Raw genomic sequence first — 25000 nt, forward strand, 5'->3', positions numbered from 1 at the left:
ATGCAGCTCTGTGTCCAAGGTGGGTGATGTGTTGAGGTGTTTTTTTTACATGTTTATCTGTCTGTCTGTCTCTGGGTGTCTCACGGTAGCCTGCGGTCTCTCTGTCTCTTTTTTCTGTTTCTCTTAAGCTCCTATTTCTTGTTCTCTCTTGATCTCTCTCACTCTCTCTCTCTCTGTCTCTCTCTCTCTCTGCAGACAGCCACGTGCATTACTTGTGGCTGATCTATGTGCGTACTACTTCTATAGGATATTGATAATATCTCACTGGTCTGCAATCAGTGCAAAATTCATTGGGACATCAATATTCCATAGTGATGTGTTTATTTCTTTATTTATAATTTTTCAACTTTTATTGATGACAGGACAATAGGAGAAGTTGACAGGAAGCGAATGGGGAGAGGTCGGCAAATGACCCAGTCCGGTCAATCGAATCCAGGTCGCCGGCATGGCAGCCCTGTGCCCTTCTGTTAGAGCTATGTCTCGAGGGCCCGATATAATTCAGCTTCACATGAAATATGACATATTTTATAAAGGAATCTTAGAAAATGCATTTGCAATACAATTAAGTTACATTCAGGGAACCTAGAGAAGGTGGTGTTTGTTTAAAAAGTGGCGGCCTTCAATATAGACCTAAAGTGAAGGGGAAAATCCTGGTTTGTGTTCATAGTACGGCCCTCTGAGGACTTTTAAGGCCCTCGGATGAATCTGAAGTGGCCATTTGAATGAGAAAGGTTCCCCACTCCTGTGTTAGAGTCACGGTAGAGCCAGTGATGTGTTTGTTGACGCCATGTTTTTGTGTCTGTGCATGTCACAGATGATGCCGAGGCGGCCCACCAGGATTACGAGGACAAGTTCCCCAATGAGGAGCACGCCTATGGAGGAGCAGAGGAGGGGGAGTCCAGCCCAGCTGCTGAGGGAGACCACCAGGAAGAGGGGGAGGGAGGAGAGGTAGCAGAAGAGGAGAAGGAGGAGGTGGTGGAGGAGGAGGAAGAGGAGGTGGTGGAGAATGAGGAGACACATTCAGAGGAAGGAGAAGCAGAAGGAGTAACAGATGGACAGACAGGTGAGGGAGACTCCCAAGAAACAATAAATTATTGCTTATTACATATGATCTGATATGAATATTATTTGATATTCTATGTGTGTTATAGAATAATTATTAAATATTATTATGACATTCATATATACATTTTGTAATTTACCAGAATTTATATTGTAATGCGTTGCAGTATATGAAAGTCCTACAATTGTTGACATTTTCATCTACGTATCTCTTCCATGCATATATAATATTATAGAATACAGTATGGATGCATGTATGTATGTATGCATGTATGTATGTATGTATGCATGTATGTACGTATGTATGCATGTATGTATGTATGCATGTATGTATGTATGTATGCATGTATGTACGTATGTATTATTCAATATGAGAGTATTATAGTTGTCTTAATATATTGGGAAATATATTTTCATGTGTAAAAATTGGCAATATTTGCAGTATTTTCATACTGCAAAATAGATCACTGCCAAAATACACATGTATATATAAACTGTATTTTACTGTGTATTGTATATATCATAAAATGTTACTACACTGTAAAACATTAAGCCAGTCATATGTAAAAAAAAAGTAAGTTCCCCTGCTACCTTAAGTTTCAAAGTTAACTCAACTCGAGATTGAACTAAACTTTCTCAAGACCCTTACAAACTTAAGACAGCAGGGCAACTTACTTTTTTACGTTTAACTGGCTGCAATGTTGTACAGTGTACATACAGTATGCTACGTATATTGACGCATATTGTTATTGTGTATGGACAGAGACAGAAGAGCATGATGCGGCACAGGAAACTACAGTGGAGGAGGAAGAGGAGGGTGGAGAGACCGTGGTGGAAGAAAAGGAGGAGAAAGATGCCGGATCCGTGACGGTCCCACCCGTGTCTCAGCTGAGCCAGAAGCACCTCTTCTGGTTCCCATCCGAGGCCTTCCACGACGACGATCATCATCACGATGATGAAGAGGGGGACGAGGAGACACATCTCGAAGAACCAGATACGCCCGACCAGAGCAGCAGCAGTAGCGCCAAGGACACGGACAACACCGACAACTCAGACAATGTTGCCGGAGCAACAGGCATGGAACATGAGGAGAAACATCACCATGGAGATCATCGTGAAGATGAGGGTGGTGACGGTGATGCTGGTGCTGATGCTGGTGCTGATGCTGACCACATTGAGGAGATGCCAACCACAGACGAGGCCCTCCGACACACGGAGAAGACCTGGCTGGACGGTTACCCCGTGAGCGAGGAGTTCACCGAATCCACAGAGGTCACCTCGGCTGTGGAGAAGGGGAAAGGGGGGGAGGAAGATGTTTCCAAGGAGCACCACCACCTGGTGAAAAGCGAGGAGGTGGAAGATGTTTCTAAGGAGCACGAGCACCTGACGAAAAATGAGGAGGCGAAAGACATGCAGGAGGTTTCTGAGGAGCACGATCTGACAAAAAGTGGGGAGGAGGTGTCGAAGGAAGAGGAGGTGCGGGATGTTTCCAAGGAGAATGACTCGACAAACAGCGGGGAGGTGAAGGTGATGGTGGATGTTTCTGAAGAGCACGATCCGGCGAGGAGTGAGGAGGAAAACGAGAAGGAGAGGGAGAGGGAAGAGGAGGAGAGGGAGAGGGAGAGGGAAGAGGAGGGGAACGAGAGGGCTACAGAGAGCTCTGAGGAGACGTTCAAGGAGGAGCTCAATCATCCCGACACTGAAGAAGCTGAAGCACACCCAACCGTCTTCATCAATGGCAGTGAGGTTGTCTCAACAGAAATGCCATTCCACCATCACCACCATCACACCGTGGAGCCGCTGAACATCGATGGGTCCGATTCGATCACACATTCAGGAGTGGGGCCTATTGACTCTGTGATGGACACCACGGCAACCACGATCATTTACCCGAGCACGACCCAAGGATTCTTCCATGTCACGCTGGCGCCAGACAGCAACGAGGTGACAGCCATGGCCGAGGACGTCACGAGTGTCCCGTTCCATCACGTCACTTTGAGCCCCGATGACGTCATCACAGCCATTGACGACCTGGGCACGCCTGTCATCTTTGCTACGGTCCTACCTGATGACGACGACGACGATGACGTCGTCACCACCACCGTGTCTGCGGACGTGCCTGTTCTCGTCCACGACTTCAGTGACTTAGATTCGGACCGCTATAATCTGACCAAACAGAGCATGCCCACAGAAGACCCGTGCAGCGAACTAGACCTGGACACCTGCTCGCCCTCGTCCAGAAGCACTTCGTTAATTGCCATAGTAACGGTGGTGACGATTGTTGCCGTGGCAGGCCTTATTCTGGGGGCGTGGCTGTATAGGCGGAGACAGCTCAAGAGCTCACACTATCAGTTTAACGGAACTAACACGCACACTCAGAACTTTGAGATGCAACAGACTGTGTGAAATGTGAACACACCACATGGTCCATTTTTACTTAATGTACTCCCTCACTCTCATATAGATAAAATACTGTAGCCGTTTGTTTTGTGTTGTTTGCGTTGTACATTTTGAAAGTTTCTGTCTACCTAAAGGGTGCCTGGGTGATTGTGCTTGATATTTTTATTTGTTTTCTGCTTTGAGAGAGGCCTCATGCTTGTGTGTTTATATAACTTGTATTTTCCGTGTGTGTGTGTGTGTGTGTGTGTGTGTGTGTGTGTGTGTGTGTGTGTGTGTGTGTGTGTGTGTGTGTGTGTGTGTTTGTGTGTTTGTGTGTGTGTGTGTGTGTGAGAGAGAGAGAGAGAGAGAGAGAGAGAGAGAGAGAGAGAGAGAGAGAGAGAGAGAGAGAGAGAGAGAGAGAGAGAGAGAGAGAGAGAGCGCACGCTGCCGTAGAGGAATGTTGAATTCAGTTCACATGGACTGATATTTTATGTGGGAAACTACTGATCAACTATTTCCTTTTTGGAAAATACTCTGCATCCATTTCCCTACAATCCTCATTGCCAGGAGTGATAGCGATTATGTAAATAAAATAGCTGCTTTGTCTAAAAGGATCGTTTGTGGCTCTAGATTAGTAGGTAGGTTGCATACACAGATTTGAGATTAAATTAGTTTTTAGAGGATCATCATGGCTCTGTGGGAAAAGGTGCCATACCATTAATCTGGGTCTGTGCCAATGCTTCCCCACCTCTCTCTCTCCCAGTACTGTCCTGTCTATCTTCACTGCCATAATAAAGGCAAAAGCCAAAAAATATCAAAAAAAATTGTTTTAGTAAATTAGTCTAGTTTAAGCTAATATGTACTCTGACCATGGGTATCCCATGTGCCATAAATGTTATATAATATGTGTATGTAACATACAAAGATGCGGTAGGTTTAATGAAGTTACCTTTGGTAAATTAGTGTATATAAATAACCTCTTGAAGGACATGTATGTGAATAAGACACATCATGTTGTCAGTGACAACAGAAGGACAGTTTTGATTGTGTATTTTATAGGTAGGTGACACTGACACAGATTGATAAAAAAGAAGGCTTCATCAAGGATAAACCTTGAGGCATAATTCACAATAGTCTACATTTAAAATCGTTATAAGCGTTTATAAAATCGTTTATAAAATCGTTATAAGGTTTCATTGGTATTCATACTACTACTCTGTGGGCTACCAGACATACCGAAGTTATGTACAGTACTGCTACCAAAATTGTTGTCTTTACAAATGTAGTACTTGTACAAATGTGAACTTTGTACAAAACTGTAGGCCCTATTCATTGGCACAGCATTTGTATTATAGAATACAGTCAAAAGACTTTACGTCAAAAACATATAGCAAATAGTAATTTCAATAACAGGAACTATAGCAAAACATGGTAATGTAAACAACATAATGCTGGATTATTGTGTCATAAATATTATTCCAAAACTTCTACACCTTTCTTTGTATTCAGTTTCAAATCATAGTGGTAGTTTTATTGAGTTGACATATTTTTTATTGGTTGACATATTGAGTTACATTGTTAGGACATGTTTGTTAATAGTTGCTTGTACTGTTTGTGAAGCTGCTTTCAAACTACTGCAATAGTGAAAAGTACTATTCTACAAGTAAAAATGCCTTAAATTACTTTGGATTAAAAAGCCGACATGTTTATTGCAATTTTTTTTATGTTTTACTAACTCTAGTCTAGTCCTTCTCATGAGGAAAGTGTTGTACAAATCTAGTATATCTTAAAATGTTTTCTGTTCACCGTTTTTATTTTTTGCTTTGTTTCCTCTTATGTCCCCTCTAAACACAGAGCAGATTGTACAGCAAGTTATAAAGACAGTAGTTTTTTTTTCTGAAGTAGGCTGCAAGTGAGAAAGTCTGCTTTGGGGTTCCAGACTAACACACAAATACTTGGAATGCCTTCTCACCACACCACAGAGCCAGACCGGTCATCGTAGTGAAACACACAAAGGGAAATTATGGCTATTTTAGTACAAAGTTGAGATTATGGTGGAAGAATTACTGCCACAATAATCACAAGAGGTAGTGAGTGATAACATGTTATAGCTACTGTATAATTCCCTGTCACTGATACTGTTGGAACTGCACAATTCCACAACCATTGCTGTAACACTGTAACAGGTGATATCTCAATTTCACAAACTGATTAGTATTAAATGAAGTACAGTGCCTATAAAAAGTCTGCACACCTCCACATTTAATATAAACTATAACCTGTTCAATGCAATTGAAAAAGAAACTCAAAGCTTCGAAGGATGATCGGGTGATCTGAGGAGGACTGTACACAGGAGATTTATTTTAAGGGTGAGCATATTTATGCATTTAAGGTTTTTTATTTTCTATTTTTTCCCTTAAAAGGTTTGAGTTGGTTTTTCAATTGCACTGTTCATGTTGTAGTTTATAGTTAAGGTTGTGAACGTTATAGTTATAGTTATAGTTATAAAGTTGAAATTATTTGTCTTTCTGTCATTTTTTCATCACAAAAAGCTGACATTTAAACAGGGGTGTTTAGACTATAGGCACTGTAGAAAGTACACAGTTGAGTGCTGTCAACTGCCTCACCATAGTATGTTTACGTTAGGATATACTGAGGCCTATATACTGTATACTGTATACCAGTGTTTCCCAACCAGGGGTAAGTGTACCACTAGGGGTACGTGAGGACACTTCAGGGGGTACTTGGACTTGGTGCTTAGTCACATATAGAGAAAGAGATAAAGCATGAGTTAAGGGATGCTCATGACAGAAAAAAAGCTTAGGGGGTACAAGACAATACAAGGTTGAGAAACACTGCTGTATGTCACACTTATGCAGGTAATTCATTGTCTACCAAAAATGAGACTTGATTGTCAGGTACCATTACACCGATGGTGAATATGAATTGAATTAATTCATCCTGATACCACAAATGTAACAAACGTTTTTTATTTTAAACTCTGTACATCCCGGAAATGACTTTCTCTCAAAATGACAAAAATAAAATCAGTGACATATAATTATCTCCAGGTACTCCGCTTGGGTTTCTCATAAGAAAAGGCTCATCAAAAAAGGATGACATGGCAACAAATACACAACTCAAAACAGATCTCTTAACTCCTCACCCCCACCCCCCACCTACAAATAAAATAATACCCATAGGAGTTTGCATAGTTGTGGAGGTCCATGGCACCTTGTAGTGCACTACGTATAGTGGTGGATCAGTGTATTGCGTACACCTGTGTGCATGTGTGTGTGTGGCCGGCAAAGGCCTGCAACTTTGCCCTTCTAGAGTTAAGAATTTGGAACCAACCACTATCAGTAACTATCAGTCTGGATTAGTGAGTGACACAGATAAAACTAGTTGGGGTGTTGGACTGTGTGTGCATGTGGGTGCTTGTGTGTGCTGCCAAACAGTGTGATTGTTCATTTCACTCGTGAGATGTTCATACTTCATCATCCAGGAACTCATCCAGAAATTCTACTACTTCGCCCTGAAAAAAAAAGGAGAGAGAGAGAGAGAGAGAGAGAGAGAGAGAGAGAGAGAGAGATGTTATACAAGTTATACATATGCAGTATTTGTCCTGGGACAGCTTGGTAGCTAGCAGCAAGCGAGCAGTACAGCTGGCTCAATCAACCCTATAACCCACTGGGTGCACGTCAATCTTTTTCCTCCCGACATTTCCTCTGCCCTCTGACTTCTTGCTTCAGTGTCGCCCCTGCTTCCATGTCAGCCAGCACAGACCAACTTTTTGGAAGCTGTCTCCCATCCTAACATGCAGATGAGAGAATGGCGTTTGAATTATGTTTTTGCTAAATGTTTCACAAAAACTTTGACCATTGATGATGTCAAGCCTCACGTCATGAGGCCGGAAGCGTCAGGAAAGGATGGGAGGACAAGGTTGACTTACACCCACCAGCTGTTGCCTCTAGGAATAGATGAGCTGTTGTGATGCAGTTATTAGCTTGGAACTGCTCTCCCCCTGCTGGCCACATTGTGTAACAACATTAAACAGTCAACCATTTACTTTTTGACTTTTTGACTTATCCTTTGATTTTCACTTAAAAAGGATGTTTCTCATTTATACCTCATAACGTATAGATTTAAGCATCTGTAATTGTTTACAGAATGTCTGTCACCATTGATGTCATTGCTAGTTTACATCAGCGATTAAGTTAGACCATAACAATTATTGTTGCATATGATTGCATATTATTGGAGCATTTAGCATTTAGCATTTTAGGTATATGATTTTAAATACATAAAATAGACCCAAAGAAATATAAGTATAAGTATAAGAAACAAAACACCACCCTATTTACACTGTCACCGTGTAAAAGTAAACAGGACCATGCTTTTCAGACACTTTATGCACACTGACTGACTAGAATTCTCCTGGCTACCTGGCACATACGCCGCTATATAATCACTGTTAACTATGCCAGTCACTGGTATGCACATCATCGCTCTGTATAGGAATAAATCCAGAGTACTAAAGGGGCCTCCCTCCCCAGGAATTAACCCGCATGTTGAGACGTGTGAGTGCATTGCTAGTGGGGGCAGGGTTGTTAGCAGGGGAACCTGACATAAGGGCGCAAACAGGTCACTTGTCCCAGGCCCAGGGAGAGAGAGGGGTCCAGATTGGGGTCTTCAGTACATTGTATACATTGGGTGGGGCACCCTTTCAGAAGACTTTGTCCTGGGCCTAGCCAAAGCTGACAGCGGCCCTGGTATTAAGTACTGTTGTAGACCAAAAGCAACCACAATGGTGGAAGTCATTATTCTCTCTATGGAGTGAATCAGACGAACAGGACTTAGCCTACTGAATCTAAAAGTAACGACTTGAGCAAACAACTTGCGTTAAAAATCAAGTTGAGTTTATGATAATTGGTTTATTACCAATGCCCCATGTTGATTACGCAGTTAATCACACATTAAAACATGTTAAAAACGCATGTATTAATCCAACACTGTTCTGAGAATATGGGTCCCAATCGATTTAGTGTTAAGTCAGCTCTTTGAAACCGATCCAACTAACACTTAGAGGGTTGAATTTAACACTGTTTTAGAGCATAGATCATATGATTTCACCATGGGTTGACTGTGAAACGTCCTCAGCAGCCACGGCTTCTTCTTCACTTTGATTGCTTTTGGTCTGATTATACACACAGTAAACACAACTAACCTCATCGTCATCCAGAAGCTTTTGTCGGGAGAACTCTAAGAGTTGTGTCTGCATGGTGGTCTGATTGTATATCTTTACTGCCTCCTGTACAAAAAAAAGACTTTGGTAAATATTCATAATTTCACAAGCATACGGTATCCTTTTGCAATGTAGGAAGTGCTGTCAAGTACAGTAACTTTGTGAAAAGGCCTCATAAAAAATGTTATCTGTAATCAAATAACCATAAATTAATAAGTTATAAAGTTGTAAAATAAGTGTTTTAAAATGGACACAGGTGATGGCTGTCTATATAACAGCACGTAAATATGATTATGCTCCATAAAACAGATCTTGCACAGTTCTAATCCCCCATTAACCCAATGTCAATTGCTTATGAACACACAAGACAGATAAGACACACGTCTTGTAGTGTGTTGTCAGTGTGGTTGAAAAACCCGACAAAATCAAAGACCTTAATTATGTACAAACCACACAGAAATTACAAGTTTTATTTAATTTGAGTTACAACTTCTTGCTTTAATGTGGTTCTTGAAGAGCTGACATCTGTCTTATGTCTCTTTCACTGCACCCCCCCCCACCCCCACCCTCCAACCACACAGACACACACAGACCCCCACACATGTACACTGTATATGTAGGCACTGTATATCCATATGCCACATGTGTTTAACATCCCTCTTTGATTGACTTGCCAAAGCCAATAGATAAACATGTGGCAGTTCATCTGTAATGACGATGATGTGTTACCTAATACAGTTTTCTGTTTCACTACAATGGCGTCCCTTTGGACCCCATAATGTGGGAGGATGAAATGAATACCCAAAATGCCTTTGAGACTGCTGGAGCAACTAAGGATGTGAAAGCCAAAGATCAAAGTGTGGAGTGGAGTGGTCAGTGTTGCCAGATGGACGATCATTTTCCTATTTCTACCATAATTCCTCTGTATGATCACAAACACATGATATGCCATCATTTCAGAGTTTTCATTCAGTTCATTTAGTTGCAACAATTTAGTTCGTGTGTGATCATTTCCTCCCAAAAGCCCCCAAAAAATATAATTTGGGGGTTTTGGCATGATAGTTCAACATTTTACAACTGGCAGCACTGGAAGTGGTGTTCCTAGGGACCCCTTCTGCATCCTCAGCAGGTATCTCAGGGCCACAGGTGTTTCGCCCCTTAACCTGTTCTGTACACCTCTCCTGAGTGGGGCAGCATAGGCTGAGTTAGCCTTCACCTGCAGAAGGGGTCCAAATACGATTCCTAGACAGTCACATTCCCCTGGAACTGGTTTTGGTTACTGTGGCTATCTTTCTGATGGCCTTCTGCAGTTGCTTGGGATTAAGCAACTGAGACCCACACATTTGGCATTAGTGAATGCGAATGCATCAATAGTGTCAATCTTCAATATCTTCCTTTTGACACAGATGGCATAACTGAGTAGCTGATCTGCTGATCTATCGATCTTGAGTGCTCATTACAATCAGCTGATTCATAACTGGTGGTGTGAAATTCGTGACCTATTTTTTAACTTCCTGTAGTCAGGCTGGCACAAGAAAAGAAGAAGGAGATAAGAAGAAGAGAACAGCTGACCGATCGCGCCTGGAAGTCTTCATCGACGAGGTCCCACTTGCTGCGGTGGTACTGGAAGTAGACCACGTTATTCTTCATCACCTCGTCCTCCGGGTCAAACAGCAGGTAGCTCATGGCACACGGCACCGCATTCTTAAGGTCATTCACTACAGCAGAGAGAGAGAGAGAGAGAGAGAGAGAGAGAGAGAGAGAGAGAGAGAACTGGTTGAGACATTCAATATCATTCACTGTGACACAGGAACAATACCAGTGTGTTGACGCTTGAAGAGTTCTAAAACTGTCAAAATAGTGTTCATTTTACACTAGTCGATGTGGCATTTTAGAGTCAATTCTGCTTGTTAATGTTAGAGTTAATGTTGTTTAAACATTAAGAGAATTACACTGGCCAGAGAGAGAGAGAGAGAGAGAGAGAGAGAGAGAGAGAGAGAGAGAGAGAGAGAGAGAGAGAGAACTGGTTGAGACATTAACTGGATGCAGTTATCGGTGAATGTAAAATGCACCACTACACTCTGTCTCCTAAAAGTTCTTTATACCAGGCAACTGACATAGACTTCAAAGTTTGATGGCTTATAAATAGACATAATGAAAGAGTGTAAACAACACACACACACACACACACACACACACACACACACACACACACACACACACACACACACACACACACACACACACACACACACACACACACACACACACACACACACACACACACACACAAAGAAGGCCTTTCCTGTACTTACGCTTGTAGTAGGCAAACTGCAGGTAGTGGTACATCGTAGCCACAAATTTGTCCACCACGTATCCCCCCACTACAGGGTTTAGGTCGGCCTCACACCGCACCTTCCTCTCCAGAACCTCAGTGTAGTGTGCTAAAGGGGGACGGGAGAGGAGATGAGGTCAGATGAGGTAGGACATATTCACACCAAGCACAGTCCAATAGTATGTTTCCGCTTGCCACATACATGGTACGTAGCGATCGCCGGCAATCCCATTAATTCTTTGCTTAAATAGCTTAACAACATCATAACAGGACCCGTGGCCTAATGGTTAGGAAGGTGGCCTGAAGTTCAGAGGGTTGCAGGTTTGAATCCTGCCCTTAGCTCTCCCTACACCTCCATCCTTAACTTAAGTGCTCTTGAGCAAGCCACTTAACTGTAAATCATTTTGGATAAAAGCATCAGCTAAGTGTAATGTAATGTGATAACAATATGTATATGACATTACAGATAGTAACAGATTAAGACTTGATCATAACAGTGTTGGTGACTTTAAGGTTATAAGAGGGGATCCGCACGAAAGAGTGAAACACTTAGGAGACACTTAGAGTCTTTGTGCACATCCCAGGTGCTGAACAAAAAAGTTGAAATATAAAAAGGTTGACACACCCTTAGATCCTATGTAAGATGTCTTTCCTTATGCATAACGTGTAAAACAACTTTTGCTGAGGCAGACTGATGCAGAAGATGATGCAACCAACCAAATGTTTGAAAATACATCAACAGAAGAGGAAACTAAAATGTGAAACAGTGCAACATTCACATGTTTGGTGAACGACCTTCATTAGTTGGTAGACTTTTTCTTCACGTGTGTTAATGAGCAAATGTATGGCTTGAAAAGCATGCAATTAGTGGAGGGTTGGTAGGGGGAGCTTGGTAACAAGAAAAAATCCAAACTTTGCACAATATTGCTCAATGCCAATTACTGGATAGGAAATGGATGCACCTTTTGCACGACTGTGAGCAGCACATTCCTCAAACTTCATAATGTTAAATGCAACTCTAATGACACAACACTAGTAGTGCTACAAGCTTCAACAACACATCCAGTTGCATACAAAGCAACGGTTGTTAGTCACTAACATGACCAGGATTAAGGAGAATCTTCACAGACTTCTTGAAATGAATAAAATGTGCTGTGAATGCGCTGTGAAATGCGCAACGAAATGAAACTTTCTGCCTAGTCTTTGTGAAAGCTTCAACAGCATATGGAGGATCCATGTGTGATTATGTGACCATAACTTTTGATCGCAAAAGTAGAAGTATGATTTCAGAGCAGATTCTCATCCATTCAGGCCGGCCAATTCAAAAGAAATGATTGAATTGTAAGTAACTGGTCTTCTTTTTTTCGGAAATTGACAGACGTTTTGCTCCGCAGTGAGAGAGAGGCAGCCGTGGCCGAATGGTTAAGGAGATGGGGTTTAGATCAGAGGGTTGTGGGTTCAACTTCCAGCCTTCCACTCCCTACCTCACTCTATGGCTGAAGTGCCTCTGAGCAAGGCAACCTCACATTGTTCGAGGGACTGTAACCAATACTGTATGTAAAATAACGGTAAGTCGCTTCATGATAAAAGCATCAGCCAAGTGTAATGTAATGAAAATGTAACTTCTTGTAGAGCAGAATTCCTCACCTGCAATGGATGGGTAGAAGTCTTTGAAATCCTTAATTTCTCTGGAGCCTTCAGAGGCTGCCAAGCACTCGTCATAGACCTTGATGAAGTCTCTCAGAGCCAGCTCCATATCCGACACACACGTGCGGAAGTTATCGCCATTGAAAGCTCTCACTGCACGCACAAACAGCGTCTGAAAGAGAAACAAAGAGCAAAATACAATACAAAGTAAGTAAGGATGTGAGGAATGTGAGTTCCCCACTGTAAAGTTCCAATCCTGTTCAAACCACAGTATAATTACAAACCGTCACTTTCGCCAATTTGAAGTTGAACATCAAAAAGACCAATCTCAAGGGGGGTGGGGGTGGGAGGGATGTATAGGGGATATGGGAATGTAATTGTAGTTTGTTGGTTTTAAAATTAAGGTGTGTGCTCACTGAGTGCATAGACAAAATAAAGATAATGGGGTATAAAGCAATGCCCTTTCAACCCACATCAAAGGCACCAACAAAGGCACATGCAACTGATGCAAAAGCATGTGCATTGAAGTGACTGTAATGCCAGATACACAACCAGTTTACCAACATGTCATCTGGGGCTGCTGAACACTGACGCTTTCTGCTTCTAGTTCATTTACCATCCATGTTATATCAGTGAGGTACAGTGAAAGAAAGTAGGTAACAATGTGCAACATTATGAAACAACAAGGTAGCCAACCATCAGGATAAGTTCAAGGGTATGGGTGGTGTAATGTTTGATTGGTTATGTTTGAGGGTTCACAAGGCTATTCAACAGGCTCATAGCCCCATAATGGACGCTGTACCTCCTGTGGCACGCTGTAATAGTCATTGAAATGTTAACTACCATAATACTACATTACTATGACATAAAGCAGGGCCTTTAATAATCCACTATGACTTGGTCATTGCTTTTCTGGAACAAGAAATTCATAACGGTGTGTCTTAACGGGTTAAAGCAACACATTTCATGTTGCAAAAGTCTTTGTTTCTCCATCCAGCTCAGAGAGTGGTGAAAGCATATGCACATCAAATGTTGATGGTAATGTTGGATAAATGCTTTGGATAAAGTACAACAGTCAGGTATTTGATACTACACAACAGACCAGACCTTATATCAATTCCCCAAATTTCAAGTTTCTCCACTAAAAACCTGATAATCTCCACAAGCGACAACACCAACACAGACATGCCATATGGCACAGTCAGCGTGTAGTACTATTATGTATGGAACCTGAATGCATACTCGGGCAGACAGACAGACAGACAGACAGACAGACAGACAGACAGACAGACAGAATGACAGACAGACAGACAGACAGACAGACAGACAGACAGACAGACAGACAGAGAGACAGTAAGACAGGCAGACAGTCAACAAGATAGACTATGTAAAAAGATAGGCTACACATTACACAACAATATATGTACCTCATAAGACTTGCTCTCCAGGTCTTTGAGGTGCTCGTCTGCCCCGGGCAGGCTCTTGTAGTAAGCCATATTTCTCTGCATCATCTCGTCATCTGGGTGTTTCAGCATGAACGTGTGAGCCGCAGACACGGCCTTTGCAACGTTGTCACTCTACACAAACCACACAAGGCAGCTCTTAATCACAGTCCAAATAACAACAGTCGGTATCAGTATTTCAAATGTTTGTAACTTGGGATAAGATAACGGTGCGTGCACAACGGAGACTAAAAAATCAGGACCTTAGGCTACTTACTTTGAAGTAGGCAAACTGCAGGTACTTGTATGGCTCGCGTCTCTCAAACTCCTCCACCGTTTCTCGGCTGGGCAGCGTCTGCCGGAATGCGGGCAACCCCTGCTTGCACCTCTTCAGACACTGTGCTCGCTTCATAACGTTCCCAAAGGCGTGGAGCTCTGGAAACTCGCTAAAGCGCACTTCATTATCAAAGCGCACGGAGCTACAGTTGAGGTTGCAGAAGGCCTCGCTGTCCCGCAAGAGGCGATACAGGCGCAGGCTCACCTCCAGAAACTCCACCGTCTCCTTCCACTTCTCTGTGCTGTACTGGTCCAAGGCATGGCGGTACGCGGACTCCAGTGGCATCAGCTCGTGACGGGGGAAACTTCTGAAGCTATATTTTTCATACTGCGCGCTGACAAACAGGCCTAGGGAGAGAAAAACAAGACAGAACACAGACTCACGCATCTTGAACAAATGGGACACCATGGGTTTCCGCTAGAGAGCTGGCCGAAAAGATTGCCGTAAGTTGTGAGTGCGCTCAGGTCCCGCCTGCAAACTTTCCACGTCTCCAGGGGCGCGGCCCAAAGTGAGTAGGCAGGCCAATACAGAACTCCTTTTCTGGATCAGAAATTGTGATATGTATGTTATTATGCATTTATTACTACAGCACATGCTAATACCGTTATGTCAATAGACTACATCTTAGTGTTAGGTTCTAGTTGTGTCTCTGCGTAACTGCTTGTTTGTTTGTTTTTCTCCCATTATCGGCCAGCAATAATTGCACATCGGTGGGGGGATACGTCGCACCAGCATCCCTCCTCCGACGCCACGTAGACCGCCTTTAATTCGGCGACGAGTTTCCGGATAGCAGAAGACCCCCGTTGACCCCGCCTTTGTGAATGCATTTCGGAACAGCCTATGGCGAGCGGAGTTAACTTTTTGGGGTTTCACGGGCTGAAAAAGAACTTCAGAAGGGGGTGTTCGTTCATTGCAGTCTTGCCGGCGAAGTTCCACGTCTACAGATCTCTACAGACGCCCCTGGGCATACGACGTGGTGCCCACAAAACAGTAGGCTAGACAGAAAAAAGAATAGAGAAGGTAGGCCACACTGTGTAGGGAATCACTGCTAGAAGGAGGGGATCTGGCGGCGCCTGTTATCCATCCCACCTCAGTCGGATCTGGAAGATGATAACGCACACTTTTACGCACACGATGATTTTATTACCGTTTCTCATAGCGTTTGTTTCTTGCAACGCTCCACCAGTGCCAACCGATGACATTATAATTGAGAAGACTTTCACGCCAGAGCAATGCATACGCGCAGTGAAGAGCGGCGATTATGTGAGGTACCATTATAACGGCATGTTTCCGGATGGGAAGAAGTTCGACTCCAGGTGAGAAAAGTTTGACCCACTTTCTGTTCCCCTATATCCAGGTTACTTCCCTTCTTCCATAGCCCTTTCCCTCTCAGAGTGGCCACGCACGCAGATTTCAGTAGCCCTTCGGCCTACATTGCTTATAGAATACCTGTATGCAAGACATGATCTGTGACTTTGGCTTTTTCTCCACTGACGCCCTCATTGCAGCTATGATTGACTTCGGTACATAGCCGTGCACGGCAAAGGTTACTTTATATGCGTTGACGGTGCATGTTGCGTAGTTAAGTATGTAGTGAATGTCTGACTTAACATACTAACTAATATAATGTTCTTGTTTGTTCCCACACATGTGTATGTGGCAGCTATGACCGTGGCTCCACCTATAATGTGTTTGTGGGCCGGAGACAGCTTATCGCAGGGATGGACAAAGCGCTCCTGGGAATGTGTGTGAATGAACGTCGCCTGGTGAAAATTCCACCACAGCTAGCCTACGGAGAGGGCGGATACGGTAACTTATATATTTTTTTCATTATGTGCATGTGTGTTAACGTGTATCTGTGTCTCTTTTCCTTGCAGAGTAGAGCCGTGTACTGCATGTGCCTGCATGGCAGCCAAGTTACACGCAAACCAGACTTCCAAAAAGTTTGACCTGATTTGCATACAGTAAGCAAAAATGGCCAAGAGAACGTCTTGGATAGGCAAGGCATCTGACTGACAGACAAAAGATCCAACCACAGCTCGCTAACAATGAGAAATAGAGCTTCATGGTTGGTCATTCTGTGCGCATCAGAAGCCTCGTGGCACTGGGTGGGACTTGTGATGTCCGGAGTCCGGCCCAGTTTTGATGAAGGTTCTGCAGAAGGGATATGATAGGGAGAGGAGACATGGGAATGACTGCTGAGCTGATGCGTAAAGCCCCAGGAGACTCATAAATATGGTTCCATTAAATACCAAAGCTATAACTGTGTCCCAGGCAGCGCAGCAGTCATGATAGCAAATGACAGAGGAAATGTACAATCTCTGCTAAAATATCTATTCCTCTTGTTTCCACTGTCATCAGTTTGGTTTAAAATTTTGATATTCAAAAAACATTTTTCGTTTGCAAAGTAAGCTCAGAATGCTGCTGTTTAAAAGAGCAATTGCATTCACCTTTAGGTTCTATATGCACTAAAAATATAACTTTTGTGGTTCACAGTGCCATTTTCACATGTTGGTCACACACTCAGTAGCTTTGTATTTGCCTGTTTGTTCTGAGATTTGATAGTGAGACTTGCCTTGTAAGACCTAGTTCTTTGGAATGTCAAGGAAGGCCTGCAAGTCTAATATTTGCTATTACATCCAGTAATCTCTGATTTAATAAGTAGGCCTGTTTAAATCAAGATTCAAGTGCCCATGAAACTCTTCTGGAAGTTTGTAGCATTGTTAGGCTCATGTTTACCCTAATGCTCAGCACGATTCTAAATCCAAAGATACCAAGCCTGCTTTATAACTATGTAATAAACATTCACTCAGATGATGTTTAGTCACAAGGGCTAGGTAGCCCCTTAATGCACGCCGTACCTCCTGTGGCACACTGTAATAGACAATGAAAGTTAACTACTACTACACTTCTATGACAGTGCACGGGGTCTTTAGAAATAGGCCTACATTACGACTTGGTCATTGCCATTCTGGTAACAGCTAATTTATAATGCCGTATCTTAAGGGGTTAAGTTGTGGAACAACTTGACGCCCATCCTTTTTTTATTAAACATTGAAGGGTATTCCATCTTTTACTAATAGGCTCCCGATGGTGCAGCATCTTTAAGGCTATCAGTAATGCCATAGCGATTTCATAATGTAATTGATTTTTTCAGAAAACAGTGAGTCGGATTGTCAGTAGTCCCATCATCAGCAAAAGGCTACGGTTCAACGCTTCGACCCATGTTGCTCTTCAGAAGGAAAATGGTGCTTCTTTGAGAAGTGTCAGAAGGAACAAGCATAACATCAGAGTTGTATAAATTCAGAAGTAGAAGTAATCTTACAGAGTATTTACCTTATTATGTACGGTGGAACAACAGGTTTATTAGCTATGTAAGATCATGCGTGTGCATGTGTTGTAATTACATCCGCTCGCCACTCTAGGGTCACCTGAGGCCCCAAGCAAAATTGCAAAGGAATGAATACTTGAAATAAAACCACCACTACTGTAGTAACGTGTCAGATGTTGTTCACCATCTAGGGCAGGGATGCAACTGCTCACTCTTTGCCGCCTATATAAATAACAGAAATTAAAAAAAATAGTGACCAGATTCTTTTAAACGACTACTGAATCAATTTTTTGCAATTATGCTGTTGACCAATAGAGTACACGTCTATTCCCTTCAAACAATATGGGTAGTTAGTGAGCAGCCAACTGCACCTGGAACTCTGCAAGTTGCAGTCAGATTCCTGGTCATGTGGCCCTCCGATGGTGACAATGAAAAAACATGTCTCTCATCATTAAAGTTGCCCATCCCTGATCTAGGGGCTTGGACATGGGTGCCGCTAGGGGGGGGAAAGTGATACAGATTCTAAGGGCCCAAGCACTGACAGCAAGGGCCCAAGCACTGACAACACTGACAGGGACCCTTAAGGGGGCCCAAAATGTGAATTTTTCCCCAAGTGGCTCCCTGCATAGCATGGGTACAATATGCACCTCTGATTTCATCAGTGAGACAAATACTTCCACTTTATACAGCTCTGCACAACATGCTACAACATTGACATAAGACAAGACATAACTGTGTTCTGGTCTGAACAGGTGACGTCATCCCTCCTAACTCCATCCTGCACTTTGACGTGCTGCTGCTGGACATCTGGAACTCGGATGACCAGGTGCAGGTCAACACCTACTACACGCCGGAGGACTGCGGACGCAAGGTGCAGGTCTCAGACTACGTACGCTACCACTACAACGGGACCCTGCTGGACGGAACCCTCTTTGATTCCAGGTGACTGACAATTCCACATGGTATTGACCTGTTAAAACACAGTGTTATACTCTGTATTGCCAGAATGGTAATGATCAAGTCATAGTGCATTACTAATGGTCCTGTGTTTTGTCATAGCAATGTGTTACTATGGTAGTTTATTTTTCAATGACTATTACAGCGTTCCACTGTTGAAACGGCGTGCATTATGGACTGCAACAAGCCTTATTTTTGAAGTCTTCTTGCACAGCTCCATTGATCTGGTGCATTGGAGGACAACCCCAGGCAGGGTGATCAGCAATGTTAGAAAGCAAAACCTCCATGCACTGTCCTCATTTGCAGTTTTAATTGCAACGTTATGGTCTAGAATACATGAAGGTCAGTAGACCGAAACATCGCAATGAAAACTTTGCATATGAGGGCAGTGTGTGGGAATTTAGCTTTCTATAAAATGAACTGTATTCAAAAGAGTAAGTGTGCACACTGGTGCAGGATAATTGAAGTTCAATCCACAATAAGGAAAGAGAAGTCCGCAACAATGCTTTAACTCCATATTTCAACCTGGGATGGCAGCCTCTGCATATTTTCATACTTTGAATATGAATTTTGTGTACATATAATATATATCCTCCCTGTTGTTCTCTATGAGATTAATAATAATGGTCTTTATCGTTTGTTATTACCTATGTAGATAAAAGTAAATGCACTATAGATTTCATTATTGTGTATTATTGTATTTTTGTTTGACACCCACCTTTCTGTCTCTCCGCAGTCACACGCGCATGCGTACCTATGACACCTATGTGGGCATCGGCTGGCTGATTGCGGGCATGGACCAGGGCCTGCTGGGCATGTGTGTCGGGGAGAGGAGGTTTGTCACCATGCCTCCATCCCTTGGCTACGGAGAGAACGGAGATGGTGAGCATTAGGGCTGTTTTACTCTAAGCTTTGGGGTAGCTCAGACACCTTTTTTCCTGTAGATTCTGTATGTAAAAATTAGGAAGGCATGAAAACAAGATTAGTCCTCCCACACCAAGCCTGACCAGCCCAGGCTCCCGCAATACAATTCTTGACTCAAGGGGCGAAAGAAGTGTTGATATTGGGAAATGAGTGTCAGGTGAGGGGGTAAGTAGCACCTCTTTTTACTCCCCCATGGCACTGGGAAGGGGCCACACGGAGGCCGGAAAATGACTGCGCTGTGACTGCTCAAATCTGCGCTGCAATTTGTAAATAGAACTTCAATTGAGTTTTCTGCATTGTCCTGATTGGTTTGTGAGCAATATATCACTGAAATACAATAGCACTAACACACACTTCATGTCAGCTAGGCTTTATATGTGGTGTAAAGTGTTCTGGACAGTGTTCCATTGAAATGAATGGCATAAACACAAGCATGTGCCTGGTGTGAAAGGCAGACCTGAGCACACAGCAAACACACCAGAATGTTTCCATCACCACATTGTGGTTAAATGTACCTACCTTACTCCTGCCATCGGGTATTCTTCTTATTCGGGTACGGGAGGAAAGGGAACACCCCGCATTTAGTGTGAGAATGCAGCCAGATAACGTAAGTCCGGTTAAATCAGCCCTACTTCATTGATTTATTATTGTGAATTGATATTTAGATAAATGCTCATCCTTTTATGCACTGTCTGTATGTGAAGATTAATTTACGTTTTACTTTTATACATTTAACTTTTAACTTCTATTCTTTTAATACATATTTTTATCTTTGATGAGTCTTTCATGGGGACATCTTTCATTGGATATTTAATTCATACCCATTTATAGAAGGGAAACCATCTATTACTGACTTTATTGCCTCATGAAATGGGGCTTAATGGGATGGTCATTTTTACAGGCGAAATGTTTCAGTGGTGTCCTGTATTTCCTGGTTTTATGCACATGCTGTGTGCGTAGGCATATCATTATTGTTTAAGAGTCTTCCATAGTCCAATCTCTCTGCGAGTGTTTTCTGTTACTGGCTTTACTTATTTTTTATGAAATGTTGGCAAAAACCAAGGGTTGTAAATGTTTAGAGTCATTAAAGAGGACATTAGTCTATTATTCAGATTGCAGGAGTGGGGTTCTTATGGCTTAACCAACCACACAGTAAAAAAAAACATTGTTAAGTCAGCACTTAGAAAGTTCATTTAACATATACAGTGTATTAGGTCCCAGAGTACTCTCTAAGTATTAATTAAACAAACACTTCATTTTTTTTGCAATGTACCACACAACAAATATTGCATTCACGGCTCCTCAGACAGTGACTTTCTTTCTCAGGCCTCTCTGATGTTTCATGTGTTTTTATGTGTGTTTTGTTATAAAGGGAACTGACGGCTATTGAATTGATGGTTTTCTGAAATGCAGGCAGAACTATACAGGGATGTAAATGTAGATCATTAATGAGAACGTTCGTCCTCTATAAATGAGACTGTAAGACTGAAGTTCTTGGAATTTAGCGCCATTCAATTAGTCCATCAGCAGTTTTAAAATCAGTCATCACCAATCATCAACAGTCAAACAAGTCAATATTTATTGCTTTATTTCTTATGATATGTTTAAATTGTTGCTTTTCTCTTCCCTGGAGTAATGTTTAATGCAAGAAATGCCACATTATAAAGAAAAGTAAATCACAGACACTGAATGGCTGGCAGTAGTAGACAGAGTACACAAGTCCACACTCTGTATAAGACATGGATTACTCCAGTTTAAAGTCCTCCATCGCCTTCATTTCTATAGAAACAAACTTGCCAAAATATTTCCAGATACAGACCCTACTTGTCAACGGTGTTTCAGTGCCCCTGCTACTCTGACCCATATGTTTTTTTACATGCCTGTCTATTGCTCCCTTTTAGTCCTCAATATTTGATTCAATTTCCAGTATGTGTGGTCAGAAAATAACACTTAATCCACTGACTGCCATCTTTGGTTTGGTGCCAGAAGAATTCTCCATCTCTAACAGCCACTCATAAGCGATAGCTTTTGCACTCCTCCTAGCCCGTCGTCTCATTCTGCTTACTGTAAGTGGAAAGACAGGTGTCCACCTTCGCATGGCCAGTGGGTCAAGGAAGTGATGACGCATCTCAAACTAGAGGAAGTTAGGTTGAGAATCAGAGGGTCCTCTAAGAACTATAAAAAGGGTTGGCAGCCGTTTCTTAAACACTTTAGCATCATCCCCTCTGCAAATCTGATGGATTAAACTGAAGCCTGACTGAACCTCCACCCCAAGCCCCACCCCTAAACTTTCTTTATTTTTATTTTTTTTATTATTATTGTTTTATTCTATTATTATTATTTATCTTTTCATTGTTTTGCTTACTCTATTGTTTATATTTTTAACTATTATACATGCAAATATGTGTTTCTAGTAGTGTGTGTGTGTGTGTGTGTGTGTGTGTGTGTGTGTGTGTGTGTGTGTGTGTGTGTGTGTGTGTGTGTGTGTGTGTGTGTGTGTGTGTGTGTGTGTGTGTGTGTGTGTGTGTGTGTGTGTGTGTGTGTGTGTGTGTGTTTGCCTTTGTGTATGCGTGTGTGTGGGTTTGCCTGTATGTGTAGGTGTGTGCGTGCGCGAGTGTGGTAGAGAGAGAGACAGAGTGTTTGTTTTTCAAAAGACATTTGTGGATAAGCTTGAATGGTTAGTTGTTACTGGATGAATTCCATGTTATTGTGCTTTTGTGATCCTGCTGATGCATGATCCTATGTGTTTAAATGTCAATAAAAATAATTGAAATATATAAAGAAAAGTAATACATTACATTGCACATAGCTTAGGTTAAAGTGACCAGAGATGTAGAAGTAGAAGTACTATTACGGCTGTAATTATAACACTAGTACGATATTACATGGATGCATATTTAATGTAATACTACTAGTGTTGTAATTACAGCCGTAACAGTACTTCTACTTTGTACATCTCTGAAAGTGACTTCCTCCAATACAAATACTCTCTGATTTTCTCCATGCCCCTCCCAGTGGTGACATCAATGAAATGTCTCATCTAGGCCTCTTCACACTGTGACATTTTTATTGACATATCTCATTCTCAAATATAACATATTTATGATAAATAGTGTGGCTTAGCACTACCACATAAACACATTAAAACCACATGATCACTCTCACCCTCAATCCTCCAGGCAGCGACATCCCTCCTCAGGCCTCCCTGGTGTTCGACGTGGTTCTGTTGGACCTGCACAACCCTAAAGACGACATCGCTGTGGAGGTGCAGCACCTACCAGATCCTTGCCCCCGCAAGAGTGTCGTCGGCGACTTCATGAGATACCACTATAACGGCAGCCTACTGGATGGCACCTTCTTTGACTCAAGGTAAGTTTTTTTTTTTTAACTGGGCAGAAGGAGAGAGGTTTTTTTAAATTTTGAAAACGAATCCGAGGAAGGCCGCAAGGTCGAATGAATAAACAGCAAAAAAAAAAAAACATAAAAGAGGAAAAATCTAAAGGAATGTGTGAACCTTTTTTTCCAAAAACATTACTTTTTGTTAATCACCAGGAATTGTGCACAAGTCAAGCCACAAGCAGTATGATATGCTGTAGTATGGAAGTATTGGGAGAGAGAGAGAGAGAGAGAGAGGAACTTGACCCCTGGTCCCCAGAGTTATGGTATGGCATTATAGCCTACTGAACTACAGCGCCCCCAAATATTTTTTTTTTAATAGGATGTTTTGGCTTTATTATGGATAGGTTGGTGGATAAGATAGCGAAGATCATGACAGGATGAGAGTGCGAAAGAGAGATGAGGTAGGATGGGGAAATGACCCAGGCCAGACTCGAACCAGGGTCCCCATGGGCATGCAAGACCATTTGTAGTGCGGTGCTGCCGGTGCATTAGCACAATTTGAGCTAATGCTGAAATTTTTTTTTACATGCATGTATGATTTCTTATATGTGGCACACCATTCAATTTTGGACAAACTACCCAGTGCTCCATTCAGAGTACATAGACACAGGCTATGAAAATATAAAGCAGTGTTTCTCAAACTTTTTCAGACCGAGGACCACTTTGTCCCCCCGGAAAATGATCAGAGACCTGTCAACTGAATTGGCATTTGATGGGTGCTAATTTGACACTGCTAATTTTTATGCTGATCACTTACTTTTTGTTCATATTATAAGCCTGTCTTATTGTGTTGAAAACATGAAAATGTTACAAATATAGCCTACTGCTAGCTTATCTTGGAAAAGTAGAAATCCCCTCGCGGACCACCTGAGCTCTGTCACGGACCACCAGTGGTCCCCGGACCACACTTGAGAATCACAGATATAAAGAATGATTTACTGCATATCAGTGAAATGTTAACATTGAGGCGCCGCATTTGTGTATTTTGTTGCAGCTACTCAAGGAATCGTACCTATGACACCTATGTTGGTAAGGGCTATGTCATCTCTGGAATGGACCAGGGACTGCTCGGAGTGTGTATCGGAGAGAAGAGAAGAGTCATCATTCCTCCCCACCTTGGTTATGGAGAAGAGGGCACAGGTATGAAGAGAGAGAGAACCTGACTCCCACCCCGGGTTTAAGCAACAGTGTAACTGAGGTGATCCTGCGCTATAGTTGGCCACTCAGGGATTGAACCCGCCCAATCTGGCAACACTGGTCTAGACTAGACCTATAGCTCAGTGCTAGCGATACTGTATTAGGCTTCGGGAGGGAGGTTTACTAACGTTCTACGCCGAACTCTGCTAGTTTGCATCCGATACATTTTCAGTAAGAGCACCTACTAAATGCATACGAAGATTCTTTATTCTGTAGTATAATAATACATGTGAAGGAGAGAATAGGTGGTTACTGGTTTGATGCCTCATATCCAACATCATGCACATTCCCTTCCTGCACAGCGTGACAAAGTCAATATGCAGAGTAAACTGACTGTAATTAGGCCTACATATTACTCACAGTGGACTAAAAAGTCAGTGTAACTTTTTTTGCAGGTGACCAGTGCAATCAATATTTACACAATATTGAGTAGAAATAACTCTGAAATGTTACACTGGCCAAAGAGTAGAAGTTAACACTATTTTTGAGAGGGACCAAATGTTGTGTGAAAAAGAGTTCACATAGAAGTTATACAGTATAACGCTGGTGTTGTTGCTGTGTGTCCCCTCAGGTTCAAAGATCCCAGGCTCTGCTGTGCTGGTGTTTGATGTCCATATTATCGATTTCCATAATCCATCCGACACCGTTACAGTCACCAGCACCAAGAAGCCAGAGTCTTGCTCCACCACCACTAAAAACGGAGACTATGTCAAATACCACTACAATGCCAGCCTTCTGGACGGCA

The 25000-nt window shown here is 42.4% G+C and overlaps 3 protein-coding genes across 3 annotated transcripts in view; 2 read left to right on the forward strand and 1 right to left on the reverse strand.

Annotated features, from left to right (window-relative positions):
* The window catches only part of susd5 (sushi domain containing 5), a 16109-nt gene extending 12509 nt beyond the window's left edge, over positions 1-3600 (forward strand). Inside the window, exons 5-8 of the mRNA XM_063186140.1 lie at positions 815-882; positions 985-1063; positions 1826-2656; positions 2699-3600. Coding sequence (XP_063042210.1) covers positions 815-882; positions 985-1063; positions 1826-2656; positions 2699-3468 — 1748 coding nt within the window. The 3' untranslated portion in view covers positions 3469-3600. The remainder of the gene's footprint in view (positions 1-814; positions 883-984; positions 1064-1825; positions 2657-2698) is intronic.
* Positions 3601-6415: 2815 nt separating this feature from the next.
* Positions 6416-14940, reverse strand: crtap (cartilage associated protein). Its single transcript, XM_063185325.1, has 7 exons — positions 14388-14940; positions 14096-14245; positions 12669-12840; positions 11002-11130; positions 10259-10404; positions 8669-8752; positions 6416-6976 (listed from the first exon to the last, which is right to left on the reverse strand). The coding sequence occupies exons 1-7, from the start codon at positions 14853-14855 to the stop codon at positions 6929-6931; spliced, it is 1197 nt and encodes a 398-aa protein (XP_063041395.1). The 5' UTR covers positions 14856-14940; the 3' UTR covers positions 6416-6928.
* A 326-nt stretch (positions 14941-15266) lies between these two features.
* fkbp9 (FKBP prolyl isomerase 9) overlaps positions 15267-25000 on the forward strand; it is a 14145-nt gene continuing 4411 nt past the window's right edge. The window contains exons 1-7 of the mRNA XM_063185324.1: positions 15267-15763; positions 16111-16256; positions 18531-18720; positions 19472-19617; positions 22839-23028; positions 24053-24198; positions 24827-25000. The exon at positions 24827-25000 is cut by the window's right edge and continues 16 nt beyond it. Of these exons, the coding sequence (XP_063041394.1) occupies positions 15555-15763; positions 16111-16256; positions 18531-18720; positions 19472-19617; positions 22839-23028; positions 24053-24198; positions 24827-25000 (1201 nt within the window). The 5' untranslated portion in view covers positions 15267-15554. The remainder of the gene's footprint in view (positions 15764-16110; positions 16257-18530; positions 18721-19471; positions 19618-22838; positions 23029-24052; positions 24199-24826) is intronic.

The sequence above is a fragment of the Engraulis encrasicolus genome, chromosome 20 (genome assembly GCF_034702125.1).
Source record: "Engraulis encrasicolus isolate BLACKSEA-1 chromosome 20, IST_EnEncr_1.0, whole genome shotgun sequence".
Taxonomy (NCBI): domain Eukaryota; kingdom Metazoa; phylum Chordata; class Actinopteri; order Clupeiformes; family Engraulidae; genus Engraulis; species Engraulis encrasicolus.